Source organism: Eumetopias jubatus, unplaced genomic scaffold (assembly GCF_037043125.1).
Source record: "Eumetopias jubatus isolate StellerSeaLion01/CBP00866 unplaced genomic scaffold, mEumJub1_p1.0 scaffold_13, whole genome shotgun sequence".
Classification (NCBI taxonomy): Eukaryota; Metazoa; Chordata; class Mammalia; order Carnivora; family Otariidae; genus Eumetopias; species Eumetopias jubatus.
Window position 1 is genome coordinate 102343505 of NW_028274819.1, and position 16545 is coordinate 102360049.

General features: G+C 39.2%; 1 protein-coding gene across 1 annotated transcript in view; it reads right to left on the reverse strand.

The window, feature by feature from the left end:
* Positions 1 to 716: 716 nt before the first annotated feature.
* LOC114211250 (NXPE family member 2) overlaps positions 717 to 16545 on the reverse strand; it is a 41647-nt gene continuing 25818 nt past the window's right edge. Inside the window, 5 exon segments of the mRNA XM_088017519.1 lie at positions 717 to 901; positions 8133 to 8185; positions 8187 to 8285; positions 8287 to 8378; positions 8381 to 8451. Coding sequence (XP_087873645.1) covers positions 717 to 901; positions 8133 to 8185; positions 8187 to 8285; positions 8287 to 8378; positions 8381 to 8451 — 500 coding nt within the window.

Sequence of the window (16545 nt, forward strand, 5' to 3'; positions counted from 1 at the left end):
CAGTGGGAAGCCTGCTTTTCCCTCTCCCACTCCCCCTGCTTGTGTTCCCTCTCTCGCTGTGTCTCTGTCAAATAAATAAAATATTTTTTAACAAATTATTTAGACTATTCATGTCTGGGCCAGGCATTTCTTTCAGTTAAATTATGAATGATGATCTGCTATTCTGTCACCACACTCAGCACTGGAGACATCCCTTTAAGTTTGGGTTCCTCTTCATTGCATCATTATTCACAATTACCAAAAAGTAGAAATATCCATCAACAGATGATATCCATCAAAAGATGACGGATAAACAATGGTTTGTACATAGAATGAAATGATACTCAGTCTTTAAAAAAAAAAAATCTGACACATGCCACAACATGGATAAACCTTGAGGACATTATATTGAATGAGATAAGTGGATACAAAAGAAAAATACTGTATAACTCCACTTATATGAGCTACTTAGGATAGTCTAATTCATAGAGACAGTAGAATGGTGGTTGCCAGGTGCTCGGGGTAAGGGATAATGAGGAGTTAGTTTATGGATACAGAGTTTGTTTGGGATGATGAAAGACTGCGGGGAAAATGATGGTTGCACAATATTGTGAATATATCTGAATTGCACAACCACTGAATTGTACACTTAAAAATGGTTTAAATGGTAACTTATGTATATTTTACTATATTTTTAAAATTTCATTTCTTCATACTTAGATTGCATTTAACTGTCCTTATAATGTAAGGTCATTATAGAGAATGGCTAGTACTGGTTTTTCTGTATTTTTTCCTCTAGCAATATAGTTTAAGAACGTGGTAATCCAATTTCCAAACACATAATCAGGTGGATGGGCATTATTAGTGCCATATGCAATAATCATGTCCCAGGCATCAATAATACCCACTTTGAGATCAGGGACGGAGCAAGATGGCGGAGGAGTAGGAGACCTGGATTTCGTCTGGTCTCAGGAATTCAGCTGGATAGGGATCAAACCATTCTGAACACCTACGAACTCAACAGGAGATCGAAGAGGAGAGTAGCAACAACTCTCTGAACAGAAAAGCGACCACTTGCTAGAAGGTAGGACGTGGGGAGAAGTGAATCTGAGGCGATATTGGGGAGGATAGATGGCGGGGAGGGGCCTCCGTCCGCCGCTTCTGGCAAGTGCTAGAGCCGCGGAGCACAAAATCGGACCTTTTAGAAGTCGGCTCCGCTGAGGGACGTCGCCCCAGTGGCTAAGCGGGGGGTGGAACCCTCGCGGGACAGTGTGGTCTCAGGACCCTCGGGGTCACAGAAAGACCCGGGGTGCCTGAGTGCGGCAGAGCTCCCAGGGATCGGAGCGGGGAAGCCGGCTGCAGAGACGGAGCCGAGGCGCGGACTCTCAGCTCGGGGTTGCCATAAACTGTGATCCATGGCCCAGTTGGGCCACTGCTCCTCCAGCAGGGACCCAACAAGCGGCAGATCCGGGGGGACTCCCCTCCCTCCCCCGGGAGGAGCGGCGCGGGAATGCACCGCAGGGATCTGCTGGGTTTGGAGACTCCGCACGGGGTCGGGTGCCAGAGATACAAACGCTCGGTCACAGGCCGGGTGAGCACGGAGTGCGGCCGGAGACCGGGGACACGGGAGTGATTGACTTCTTTTCTCTGGGGGCGCACTGAGGAGCGGGGCCCTGAGTTCTCAGCTCCTCTGGGCGGAGATTGGGAGGCCACCATTTTCACCCTGGTCCTCCAAGGCTGTACCGAGAGCTTGCAGGGAACAAAAGTTCCTGAGAGCAAACCCGAGCAGCTTGCTTAGCCTCGACTCACAAGGGCAGGGCAATTCTGCCTCCAGCAAAGACATTTGGGAACCACGGCAACGGGCGCCTCCCCCAGAATATCAGCAGGAACAGCCAGCAAGCCAAGACCAAGTTTACCGATCAAGGAGAACAGGAGAACTCCAGCGCTAGGGGAATACCGCACATAGAATTCATGGCTTTTTTACCATGATTCATTAGTTTTCCAAAGTTAATTTTTTTAACTGTTTTTTGTGTTTTATTGAATTTTTCGTTTTCCCTTTTTCAACCAACATCTTATCAATCCCTTTTTTAAAAAAACATTTATTTTTCATTTTTAGTCATATTTTATCCCTTCATAGTAGTTACCCTTATTTTTGGCATATATATGTAAGTTCATCTCTCTTTAAAATTTTTATATACAGTTTCTTCTAACAGATCAAAATATACCCTAAATCACTAGTGTATGGCTTTGTTCTAGTCTCCTGCCTGATCACAGTCTTTCCCATTTTTTTTCTTTTTTTTTTTAAATCATCTTCCTTCTTTCAAACAACTTCTTATCAATTCCGTTTATAAAACCTTTTATAAGTTTCATCTTTACAGTCATCTTCCAACCCTTCATTGTTATCAACCCTTATTTGTACATATATAAGTCTTTCTTCCTTTAAAATTTTAGGAGGCACTTTCTTCTAACAGGCCAAAATACACCCAAAATCTAGTGTGTGACACTGATCTATGCACTAGCCTGATCATATTTGATCATATTGGGTTTTTTTGTTCTGTTTTTGTTTTTATCTTTTTTTTTCTCTCTCTTTTCTTTCTTTCCCTTTCTTTTCCCCTGGTTTCAGGTCTTTTCTGATTTGTATAGAGTATATTTGCTGGGGACGTTGTTACCCTGTTAGCATTTTGTTCTCTCATTTATCTGTTCTCCTCTGGACAAAATGACAAGATGAAAAAAATCACCTCAGCAAAAAGAACAAGAGGTAGTACCGTCTGCCAGGGACCTACTCAATACTGACATTAGTACGATATCGGACCTAGAGTTCAGAATCATGACTTTAAAGATATTAGCTGGGCTTGAAAAAAGCATGGAAGTTATTAGAGAAACCCTTTCTGGAGAAATAAAAGAACTAAAATCTAACCAAGTCGAAATCAAAAAGACTATTAATGAGGTGCAATAAAAAATGGGGGCACTGACTGCTAGGATAAATGAGGCAGAAGAGAGAATCAGCGATATAGAAGACCAAATGATGGAAAATAAAGAGGCCGAGAAAAAGAGAAACAACTACAGGATCACGAGGGCAGAATTCGAGAGATAAGCGATACAATAAGACGAAACAACATTAGAATAATTGGGATCCCAAAAGAAGAAAGAGAGGGGCAGAAGGAATATTGGAGCAAATCAAAATCCAGGAGGCACAGAGAACCCCACTCAAAATCAATAAAAATAGGTCAACACCCTGACATCTAATAGTAAAACTAACGAGGCTCAGAGACACAGAGAAAATCCTAAAAGCAGCTCGGGAGAAGAGAGAGGTAACCTACAATGGTAGAAACATCAGATTGGCAACAGACCTATCCACAGAGACCTGGCAGGCCAGAAAGGACTGGCATGATATCTTTAGAGCACTAAATGAGAAAAATATGCAGCCAAGAATACTTTATCCAGCTAGGCTGTCATTGAAAATAGAAGGAGAGGTAAAAAGCTTCCAGGACAAACAAAAACTAAAGGAATTTGCAAACACAAAACCAGCCCCAAAAGAAATATTGAAAGGGGTCCTCTAAGCAAAGAGAGAGCCTAAAAGCAGCATAGATCAGAAAGGAACACAGACAATATACAGTCACAGTCACCTTACAGGCAATACAATGGCACTAAATTCATATCTTTCACTAGTTACCCTGAATGTAAATGGGCTAAATGCCCCAATCAAAAGACATAGGCTATCAGATTGGATTCAAAAACAAGACCCATCAATATGCTGTCTGCAAGAGACTCATTTTAGACCTAAAGACACCCCCACATTGAAAGTGAGGGGGTGGAAAACCATTTACCATGCTAATGGACACCAAAAGAAAGCTGGGGTGGCAATTCTTATATCAGACAAATTAGATTTTAAAACAAAGACTGTAATAAGAGATGAAGGACACTATATCTTACTTAAAGGGCCTATCCACCAAGAAGATCTAACAATTGTAAATATCTATGCCCCTAACAGGGGAGCAGCCAATTATATAAGGCAATTAATAACAAAAGCAAAGAAACACATTGACAACAATACAATAAGAGTGGGGGAATTTAACACCTCCCTAAAAGAAATGGACAGATCATCTAAGCAAAAGATCAACAAGGAAATAAAGACTTTAAATGACACACTGGACCAAATGGACTTTACAGACATATTCAGAACATTCCATCCCAAAGCAATGGAATACACATTCTTCTCTAGTGCCCATGGAACATTCTCCAGAATAGATCATGTCCTAGGTCACAAATCAGGTCTCAACCGGTACCAAAAGACTTGGATAATTCCCTGCATATTTTCAGACCCCAATGCTTTGAAACTAGAACTCAATCACAAGAGGAAAGTCGGAAAGAACTCAAATACATGGAGGCTAAAGAGCACCCTACTGAAGAATGAACGGGTCAACCAGGAAATTAAAGAAGAATTTAAAAAATTCATGGAAACCAATGCAAATGAGAACACAACTGTTCAAAATCTCTGGGATACAGCAAAGGCAGTCCTGAGAGGAAAGTATATAGCAATACAAGCCTTTCTCAAGAAACAAGAAAGGTCTCAAATACACAACCGAACCCTACACCTAAAGGAGCTGGAGAAAGAACAGCAAATAAAACCTAAACCCAGCAGGAGAAGAGAAACAATAAAGATCAGAGCAGAAATCAATGAACTAGAAACCAAAAGAACAGTAGAACAGATCAACAAAACTAGTAGCTGGTTCTTTGAAAGAATTAACAAGATTGATAAACCCCTGGCCAGACTTATCAAAAAGAAAAGAGAAATGACCCAAATCAACAAAATCATGAATGAAAGAGGAGAGATCACAACCAACACCAAAGAAATACAAACAAGTATAAGAACATATTATGAGCAACTCTATGCCAGCAAATTAGATAACCTGGAAGAAATGGGTGCATTCCTAGAGATGTATCAACTACCAAAATTGAACCAGGAAGAAATAGAAAACCTGAACAGACCTATAACCACTAAGGAAATTGAAGCAGTCATCAACTCTGAAAAACAAACTGAGGGTTCTAGAGGGGAGGGGGGTAGGGGAATGGGTTAGCCTGGTGATGGGTATTGAGGAGGGCACGTTCTGCATGGAGCACTGGGTGTTATGAACAAACAATGAATCATGGAACACTGCACCAAAAACTAATGATGTAATATATGGTGATTAACATAACAATAAAAAAATTAAAAATAAAATAAAATATTTGACATACATTCACTAAAAAAAAAAAACTCCCAACAAACAAAAGCCCAGGGCCAGATGGCTTCCCATCTATCAGATGGGAATTCTATCAGATATTTAAAGAAGAATTAATACTTATTCTCCTGAAACTGTTCCAAAAAATAGAAATGGAAGGAAAACTTCCAAACTCATTTTATGAGGCCACCATTACCTTGATCCCAAAACCAGACAAAGACCCCATCAAAAAGGAGAATTACAGACCAATATCCTTGATGAACATGGATGCAAAAATTCTCACCAAAATACTAGCCAATAGGATCCAACAGTACATTAAAAGGATTATTCACCATGATCAAGTGGTATTTATCCCTGGGCTGCAAGGTTGGTTCAATATCCGCAAATCAACCAACGTGATACAATACATTAACAAAAGAAAGAACATCATATGATCCTCTCACTAGATGCAGAAAAAGCATTTGACAAAGTACAGCATCCTTTCTTGATCAAAACTCTTCAGAGTATAGGGATAGAGGGTACATACCTCAATATCATAAAAGCCATCTATGAAAAACCTACAGCGAATATCATTCTCAATGGGGAAAAGCTGAGAGCTTTTCCCCTAAGGTCAGGAATGCGGCAGGGATGTCCACTATCACCACTGCTATTCAACATAGTATTAGAAGTCCTAGCCACGGCAATCAGATAACAAAAATAAATGAAAGGCATCCAAATCGGCAAAGAAGAAGTCAAACTCTCACTCTTTACAGATGATATGATACTGTATGTGGAAAACCCAAAAGACTCCACCCCAAAACTGCTAGAACTCATACAGGAATTCAGTAAAGTAGCAGGAGATAGAATCAATGCACAGAAATCAGTGGCGTTCCTATACACCAACACCAAGACAGAAGAGAGACGAATCAAGGAGTCGATCCCATTTACAATTGCACCCAAAACCATAAGATACCTAGGAATAAATTTAACCAAAGAGGCAAAGGATCTGTACTCAGAAAACTATAAAATACTCATGAAAGAAATTGAGGAAGACACAAAGAAATGGAAAAACATTCCATGCTCATGGATTGGAAGAACAAACTGTGAAGATGTCAATGCTACCTAGAGCAATCTACACATTCAATGCAATCCCCATCAAAATACCATCCACTTTTTTCAAAGAAATGGAACAAATCATCCTCAAATTTGTATGGAAGCAGAAGAGACCCCGAATAGCCAGAGGAATGTTGAAAAAGAAAAGCAAAGCTGGCGGCATCACAATTCCGGACTTCCAGCTCTATTACAAAGCTGTCATCATCAAGACAGTATGGTACTGGCACGAAAACAGACACGTAGATCAATGGAACAGAATCGAGAGCCCAGAAATGGACCCTCAACTCTATGGTCAACTCATCTTTGACAAAGCAGGAAAGAATGTCCAATGGAAGAAAGACAGTCTCTTCAACAAATGGGGTTGGGAAAATTGGACAGCCACATGCAGAAGAATGAAACTGGACCATTTCTTTACACCACACACAAAAATAGACTCCAAATGGTTGAAAGACCTAAACGTGAGACAGGAGTCCATCAAAATCCTAAAGGGGAACACAGGTAGCAACCTCTTCGACCTCAGCTGCAGCAACTTCTTCCTAGAAACATCGCCAAAGGCAAGGGAAGCAAAGGCAAAAATGAACTATTGGGATTTCATCAAGATAAAAAGCTTTTGCACAGCAAAAGAAACAGTCCACAAAACCAAAAGACAACCGAGAGAATTGGAGAAAATATTTGCAAATGACATATCAGATAAAGGGCTAGTATCCAAAATCTGTAAAGAACTTATCCAACTCAACACCCAAAGAACAAATAATCCAATCAAGAAATGGGCAGAAGACACGAACAGACATTTTTTCAAAGAAGACATCCAAATGGCCAACAGACACATGAAAAAGTGCTCAACATCGCTCGGCATCAGGGAAATCCAAATCAAAACCTCGTTGAGATACCACCTCACACCAGTCAGAATGGCTAGAATTAACAAGTCAGGAAACGACAGATGTTGGTGGGGATGCGGAGAAAGGGGAACCCTCCTACACTGTTGGTGGGAATGCAAGCTGGTGCAACCCCTCTGGAAAACAGTATGGAGGTTCCTCAAACTGTTGAAAATAGAGCTACCATACGATCCAGCAATTGCACTACTGGATATTTACCCCAAAGATACAAATGTAGGGATTCCAAGGGGTACATGCACCCCGATGTTTATAGCAGCAATGTCCACAATATCCAAACCGTGGAAAGAGACAAGATGTCCATCAACAGATGAACGGATAAAGAAGATGTGGTATCTATACACAATGGAATATTATGCAGCCATCCAAAGGAATGAGATCTTGCCATTTGCAATGACGTGGATGGAACTGGAGGGTGTTATGCTGAGTGAAATAAGTCAATCAGAGAAAGACATGTATCATATGACCTCACTGATATGAGGAATTCTTAATCTCAGGAAACACACTGAGGGTTGCTGGAGTGGTGGGGGGTAGGAGGGATGGGGTGGCTGGGTTACAGACATTGGGGCGGGTATGTGCTATGGTGAGCGCTGTGAATTGTGCAAGACTGTTGAATCACAGATCAGTACTTCTGAAACAAATAATGCAATATATGTTAAGAAAAAAGAAAGCAGAAGATGGCAGGAGGGGAAGAATGAAGGGGAGTAAGTCGGAGGGGGAGACGAACCATGAGAGACGATGGACTCTGAAAAACAAACTGAGGGTTCTAGAGGGGATGGGGTTGGGGGGATGGGTTAGCCTGGTGATGGGTATTAAAGAGGGCACGTTCTGTGTGGAGCACTGGGTGTTATGCACAATGAATCATGGAACAGTACATTAAAAACTAATGATGTATGGTGATTAACATAACAATAAAAATTTTAAAAAAATACATTGAGACCCACAGAAATATCCCTCATAAGATTTTGAATATAGACATGGAAATCACTAAACATCTCTGTTCAGATATATCTCCCTGGTATTTTCAGTTTTAGGGGTCACCTTGGTCTCTGTGCTTTTCAAGAGTAGATAGTCAACACCTTTTGAACATTGATGGCCCTATGAAGAAAATCGTGACAGAAAAGGATCTAAAGTGCTGGCCAAGGGTAATGACAATGGCTGTGTCACCCTCTCTGGCCACCAGATCAATTTCCCTTGGGATATATAGTTTTCATCTGTCACTGAAAACAGATTTTTGGTAATAAATGGATGATCATGTCTTTCCACTGAATCAAAATACATCTTTCAGCATCACGAAACATGTTTTTCCCCCCTCATGGTTAGTTTTGTTTCTTCCACAATATTCAGATGTGCAAGAAATTTCACAAGAGAACAAGTCAGCAACCTCATAAGAGGCAGCAAATTCTTTACAAGTCAACAGGCTCTTAAACCCACAAAAAGACAAGAAGCCAATAGGATCATAAAATGTTAAAGATGAAATTCCACCACAATGTCCTTTTTTCAGCTCTACTGCAAATTTAACATAAATATCGGTGTTAATTATACTTTGTCATATGATTTGAGATTGCTTTAACCTCATACACTGAATAGAAGGCTCATTTCATACCCAAAAGCTGTTACATGTCTGGCTTACTTAAAACCACAGGTGAACATTTCCAGTGCCAAAAAGAATTTAGCAAAGCTAAACTACAGGAAAACGCAAGTTAGTAAGTTTTCCTTGGCGCTTCTGAGTAACAATGTAAAGTCATCAAACTGATACTTAGAAATGGTAAAGACATTATCTTGATAATTTCATTTTAGTTTCAAAACCAAACATTGTAGAAAGCATTCATGTTTCTGTTACCATTTTCTAATTTAATCATGATGATCAATATTTAAGGTCAAAAGGTAAGTGCCCCAATTATTTTTCTTTTCTCAAGATTGATTTATTTGAGCGTGAGCATGCTCACCTGAGAGCACAAGAGGGGGAGAGGCAGAGGGAGGGACAATCCTCAAGCGGACTCCATGCTGAGTGTCACAGGGCTCCATCTCAAGACCCTCCAAGATCATGATCTGAGCCAAAACCAAGAGTCAGACGCTTAACTAACTGAGCCACCTGGGTGCCCCAAAGTGCCCCAATTCTATTTCAAGGTTTGCCATGTGTCTTCCATTAGTGTGACCATATTTATGCCATTTACCTTCTCTTCAATAAGGTTGTTGCTGAGGGTGCTTCTGCTAGTTTTCGATGCCTGCAGTTTTGAATACTTACCATACGTTGAAGACCCCAGCTCTATGATGATCAAAATATTTTAAAGCTGATGGAAAACAAACCAATAAATCTTTTTAACAAAAGGAAAATAATCATTTTAAAATGCACACATTTTTAAAATTCTAACCAAGAGAATTTCTAACTATAATAGCATTACTGCCTTTGGGACAAAAACTATATCAGATACATTAAAATCTTAACACAATTTTGGGGGGCAGCTGGGTGACTCAGTTAAGCGTGTGCCTTCAGCTCAGGTCATGATCTCCGGGTCCTGGGATTGAGCCCCATGTTGGGCTCTCTGCTCAGTGGGGAATCTGCTTCTCCCTCTCCCTCTGCCTCCTCCCCCCTGCTCATGCTCTGTTTCTTTCTCTCTCTCTCAAATAATCTTAAAAAAAAAAATTAAAATATTAACACAGCTTTTAAACTTTTTATTAGGATATAGGAAGAGGAAAAACGTTAATATTTGTAAGTGAAAAAAATAAAATTGAACTTTATTAAAAGCCCAAATCCAAATGTTTGACAAATTTTTAAAAAAGTAAAACCAGCATCCGGAAAGAAGTATAATTATTATAAAAACAACCTTAGAAGCCAACTGTAATTTCAAAATAAAAATACATACTTTTCACCACTTTTTGTAACTAATAAATTCACTGTTACAGTGTTGAATCTCCCATGAGGTAGAGAAGTTTTCTCTTCAAGCAGTCATTTATATTTTGCATTTAATTTAATCTAGTTACAAAATGCTATAATCCACCTTCTTTTCACAATATAAACACTGGGGAAAGGAGTCTTCATTCCAATCTGACCTTTCTTTTCTATGTTCTCACTCTCTGGTAAAAAAAAAAAAACACCCACAGTAAATCATTATTACCACAAATTATTTCTGAAACAAATTCTTCATTTATTCCCTTTTCCTCCTTTCCCTCCATCCTTCTCGATTTATACTCTCCCATAAATATTTATTTAACAAGATCATGTTAAAGGGAGGACTTAAAAACTCTCACTGTTGAATAGTCTCACTAATGAATAGTTTATCCTAGAGTGGGGATAATTTTTCTTGTGCATTTGCAATATCTCCCTCAGTCTTTACCTTGTCCCCAAAGCTACTCAACAGCTAGCCAAATCAGGAGGAAATGTATGGGCATGAAATAGCAGGATTCAGTAGCCCAGCTAAATATTGTACCAATAACATGACCTTGTTAAATTGTAGATCTTCTCAAACTCTACTTATCCATGAAGAAATCTTGAACATGTTTCTGAAATGATGTCCCACATTGCTTGAGTGTACCAGAATCAGGTTCTCAGGTTAAACATTTCATTGTGCCCAGGCTGAATATAATATTATCGGTGTGGTCTGATTAGTGCTGAAAAAGGGAAGACCTCTCTATTCTTAATACTCTACTATGAAATTAGCCTAAGCTTATTCACTGATTCATATCAAGCTTTCACCCACCTAAGACTCAGGTCATTTAAAAAAAATTATTATTGAAGTATAGTTGATATAAAATTATATTAGTTTCATGTGTACAACATAGTGATTCCACAGTTCTATGCATTACTTAGTGTTCACTGCAATAACTATAGTCACCATCTGTCACCATACATACAGTATTATTGACTGCATTCCCTATGATGTACTCTTCATCTCCATGACTTATTTATTTTATAACTGCAAGTTTGTACATCTTAATCCCCTTTACCTATTTCATCCATCTTCCTAGCCCTATACCCTTCTGGCAACCAACACTTTTTTCTCTCTACTTATGAGTCTGTTTCTGGCTTTCTGTTTTTGTTTTGCTTTGTTTAGATTCCACACAAAAGAGAAATCATATGGTATTTGTCTTTCTCTGTCTGACTTCTCTCACTTAACATAATACCCTCCAGGCCTATCCATATTGTTGCAAATGGTAAGATCTAATTCTTTTTATGGCTGAGTAATATTCCATTGTATTTATATATATCACATCTTTTTTTTTCCCCATTCATCTACGGATGGACATTTAGGTTGCTTCCATATCTTGGCTATTGTAAATAAGGCTGCAATAAACATAGGGGTGTATATATCTTTTTGAATTAGTGTTTTCATTTTCTCTGCATAAATACCCAGTAGTGAAATTATTGAATTACATGGTATTTCTGTTTAAGTTTTTGTTTAAACTTGAATTAGTGTGTAGTATAATATTGAGTTTAGGAGTAGATTTAGTGATTCATCACTTACATAGAACACCCAGTGCTCATCACAGCAATTTTTGTGGAACCTCCATACTTTTTCCACCAGTGAATGCACCAATTTACATTCCCACAAACAATGCACGAGTGTTCTCTTTCATCCACATCCTCACCAACACTTGTCATTTCTTGTCTTTTTGATTCTAGTCATTCTGACAGGTGTAAGGTGACCTCACTGTGGTTTTGATAGGCATTTCCCTGATTAGTGATATTTAGCATCTTTTCATGTGTCTGATGGCCATCTGTATGTCTTCTTTGGAAAAAATGTCTATTCAGGTCTTCTGATTTTTTAATGGAATTGTTTGTTATTTTGGTGTTGAATTATAAATGTTATTTCTATATTTTAGATATTAGCCCCTTAAAAAATCTATCATTTGCAAATATTTTTCTCACATTCAGTAGGTTGCCTTTTAATCTCGTTGATAGTTTCTTTCAGTTTGCAAAAGCTTTTTACTTTGGTGTAGTCCCAATACTTTATTTTTGCTTTTGCTTTTGTTCCCCTTGCCTAACATCTAAAAAAATGTTAAGGCTCACTTCAAGAGATGACTGCCTGTTTTCTTCTAGGAGTTTTATGGTTTCATAAAGGTCTCTAATCCAATTTGAGCTTAATTTTGTGGATGAAGTGAGAAAATGGTCCAATTTCATTCTTTTTTTTTTTAATTTTTTTTATTGTTATATTAATCACCATATATTACATCATTAGTTTTTGATGCAGTGTTCCATGATTCATTGTTTGTTCATAACACCCAGTGCTCCATGCAGAACGTGCCCTCCTCAATACCCATCACCAGGCTAACACATCCCCCTACCCCCTCCCCTCTAGAACCCTCAGTTTGTTTTTCAGAGTCCATCTCTCATGGTTCGTCTCCCCCTCTGACATACTCCCCTTTTCTTCCTCTCCTGTTATCTTCTTCTTTTTCTTTTTTCTTAAAATATGTTGCATTATTTGTTTCAGAAGTACAGATCTGTGATTCAACAGTCTTGCACAATTCACAGCACTCACCGTAGCACATACCCTCCCCAATGTCTATCACCCAGCCACCCCATCCCTCCCACCCCCAACCACTCCAGTAACACTCAGTTTGTTTCCTGAGATTAAGAATTCCTCATATCAGTGAGGTCATGTGATACATGTCTTTCTCTGATTGACATATTTCACTCAGCATAACACCCTCCAGTTCCATCCATGTCGTTGCAAATGGCAAGATCTCATTCCTTTTGATGGCTGCATAATATTCCATTGTGTATATATACAACATCTTCTTTATCCATTCATCTGTCGATGGGCATCTTGGCTCTTTCCACAGTTTGGCTACTGTGGACATTGCTGCTATAAACATTGGGGTACACGTACCCCTTCGGGTCCCTGCATTTGTATCTTTGTGGTAAATACCCAGTAGTGCAATTGCTGGATCGAACGGTAGCTCTAATTTCAACTGTTTGAGGAACCTCCATACTGTTTTCCAGAGGGGTTGCACCAGCTTGCATTCCCACCAACAGTGTAGGAGGGTTCCCCTTTCTCCACATCCCCACCAACATCTGTCGTTCCCTGACTTGTTAATTTTAGCCATTCTGACAGGTGTGAGGTGGTATCTCATTGAGGTTTTGATTTGGATTTCCCTGATGCCGAGCGATGTTGAGCACTTTTTCATGTGCCTGTTGGCCATTTGGATGTCTTCTTTGGAGAAATGTCTGTTCATGTCTTCTGCCCATTTCTTGATTGGATTATTTGTTCTTTGGGTGTTGAGTTGGATAAGTTCTTTATAGATTTTGGATACTAGCCCTTTATCTGATATGTCATTTGCAAATATTTTCTCCCATTCTCTTGGTTGTCTTTTGGTTTTGTGGACTGTTTCTTTTGCTGTGCAAAAGCTTTTTATCTTGATGAAATCCCAATAGTTCATTTTTGCCCTGGCTTCCCGTGCCTTTGGCGATGTTTCTAGGAAGAAGTTGCTGCGGCTAAGGTCGAAAAGGTTGCTACCTGTGTTCTCCTTTAGGATTTGGATGGACTCCTGTCTCACGTTTAGGTCTTTCAACCATTTGGAGTCTATTTTTGTGTGTGGTATAAGGAAATGGTCCAGTTTCATTCTTCTGCATGTGGCTGTCCAATTTTCCCAACCCCATTTGTTGAAGAGACTGTCTTTTTGCCATTGGACATTCTTTCCTGCTTTGTCAAAAATAAGTTGACCATAGAGTTGAGGGTCCATTTCTGGGCTCTCGATTCTGTTCCATTGATCTATGGGTCTGTTTTTGTGCCAGTACCATACTGTCTTGATGATGACAGCTTTGTAATAGAGCTGGAAGTCCGGAATTGTGATGCCGCCAGCTTTGCTTTTCTTTTTCAGTATTCCTCTGGCTATTCTGGGTCTCTTCTGGTTCCATACAAATTTTAGGATTATTTGTTCCATTTCTTTGAAAAAAGTGGATGGTATTTTGATGGGGATTGCATTGAATGTGTAGATTGCTCTAGGTAGCATTGACATCTTCACAATGTTGATTCTACCAATCCATGAGCATGGAACGTTTTTCCATTTCTTTGTGTCTTCTTCAATTTCTTTCATGAGTATTTTATAGTTTTCTGAGTACAGATGCTTTGCCTCTTTGGTTAGATTTATTCCTAGGTATCTAATGGTTTTGGGTGCAATTGTAAATGGGATCGACTCCTTGATTTGTCTCTCTTCTGTCTTGGTGGTGGTGTATAGGAATGCCACTGATTTCTGTGCATTGATTTTATATCCTGCTACTTTACTGAATTCCTGTATGAGTTCTAGCAGTTTTGGGGTGGAGTCTTTTGGGTTTTCCACATACAGTATCATATCATCTGCAAAGAGTGAGAGTTTGACTTCCTCTTTGCCGATTTGGATGCCTTGGATTTCTTTTTGTTGTCTGATTGCTGTGGCTAGGACTTCTAATACTATGTTGAATAGCAGTGGTGAGAGTGGACATCCCTGCCGCGTTCCTGACCTTAGGGGAAAAGCTCTCAGCCTTTCCCCATTGAGAATGATATTCGCTGTAGGTTTTTCATAGATGGCTTTTATGATATTGAGGTATGTACCCTCTATCCCTATACTTTGAAGAGTTTTGATCAAGAAAGGATGTTGTACTTTGTCAAATGCTTTTTCTGCATCTATTGAGAGGATCATATGATTCTTGTTCTTTCTTTTGTTAATGTATTGTATCATGTTGATTGATTTGCGGATGTTGAACCAGCCTTGCAGCCCAGGAATAAATCCCACTTGGTCGTGGTGAATAATCCTTTTAATGTACTGTTGGATCCTATTGGCTAGTATTTTGGTGAGAATTTTTGCATCCATGTTCATCAAGGATATTGGTCTGTAATTCTCTTTTTTGATGGGGTCTTTGTCTGGTTTTGGGATCAAGGTAATGCTGGCCTCATGAAATGAGTTTGGAAGTTTCCCTTCCATTTCTATTTTTTGGAACAGTTTCAGGAGAATAGGTATTAATTCTTCTTGAAATGTCTGATAGAATTCCCCTGGGAAGCCATCTGGCCCTGGGCTTTTGTTTCTTGGGAGATTTTTGATGACTGTTTCAATTTCCTTAGTGGTTATAGGTCTGTTCAGGTTTTCTATTTCTTCCTGGTTCAATTTTGGTAGTTGATACATCTCTAGGAATGCACCCATTTCTTCCAGGTTATCTAATTTGCTGGCATAGAGTTGCTCATAATATGTTCTTATAATTGTTTGTATTTCTTTGGTGTTGGTTGTGATCTCTCCTCTTTCATTCATGATTTTGTTGATTTGGGTCATTTCTCTTTTCTTTTTGATAAGTCTGGCCAGGGGTTCATCAATCTTGTTAATTCTTTCAAAGAACCAACTCCTAGTTTCGTTGATCTGTTCTACTGTTCTTTTGGTTTCTAGTTCATTGATTTCTGTTCTGATCTTAATGATTTCTCTTCTCCTGCTAGGTTTAGGCTTTATTTGCTGTTCTTTCTCCAGCTCCTTTAGGTGTAGGGTTAGGTTGTGTATTTGAGACCTTTCTTGTTTCTTGAGAAAGGCTTGTATTGCTATATACTTTCCTCTCAGGACTGCCTTTGCTGTATCCCAAAGATTTTGAACAGTTGTGTTTTCATTTTCATTGGTTTCCATGAATTTTTTTAATTCTTCTTTAATTTCTTGTTTGACCCATTCATTCTTTAGTAGGATACTCTTTAGCCTCCATGTATTTGCATTCTTTCCGACTTTCCTCTTGTGGTTGAGTTCTAGTTTCAAAGCATTGGGGTCTGAAAATATGCAGGGAATGATCCCAATCTTTTGGTACCGATTGAGACCTGATTTGTGACCTAGGATGTGATCAATTCTGGAGAATGTTCCATGGGCACTAAAGAATGTGTATTCCGTTGCTTTGGGATGGAATGTTCTGAATATGTCCGTGAAGTCCATTTGGTCCAGTGTGTCATTTAAAGTCTTTATTTCCTTGTTGATCTTTTGCTTAGATGATCTGTCCATTTCAGTCAGGGGGGTGTTAAAGTCCCCCACTATTATTGTATTGTTGTCAATGTGTTTCTTTGCTTTTGTTATTAATCGCCTTATATAATTGGCTGCTCCCATGTTCGGGGCATAGATATTTACAATTGTTAGATCTTCTTGGTGGATAGACCCTTTAAGTAGGATATAGTGTCCTTCCTCATCTCTTATTACAGTCTTTGTTTTAAAATCTAGTTTGTCTGATATAAGGATTGCCACCCCAGCTTTCTTTTGGTGTCCATTAGCATGGTAAATGGTTTTCCACCCCCTCACTTTCAATCTGGGGGTGTCTTTGGGTCTGAAATGAGTCTCTTGCAGACAGCATATTGATGGGTTTTGTTTCTTAATCCAATCTGATAGCCTGTGTCTTTTGATTGGGGCATTTAGCCCATTTACAT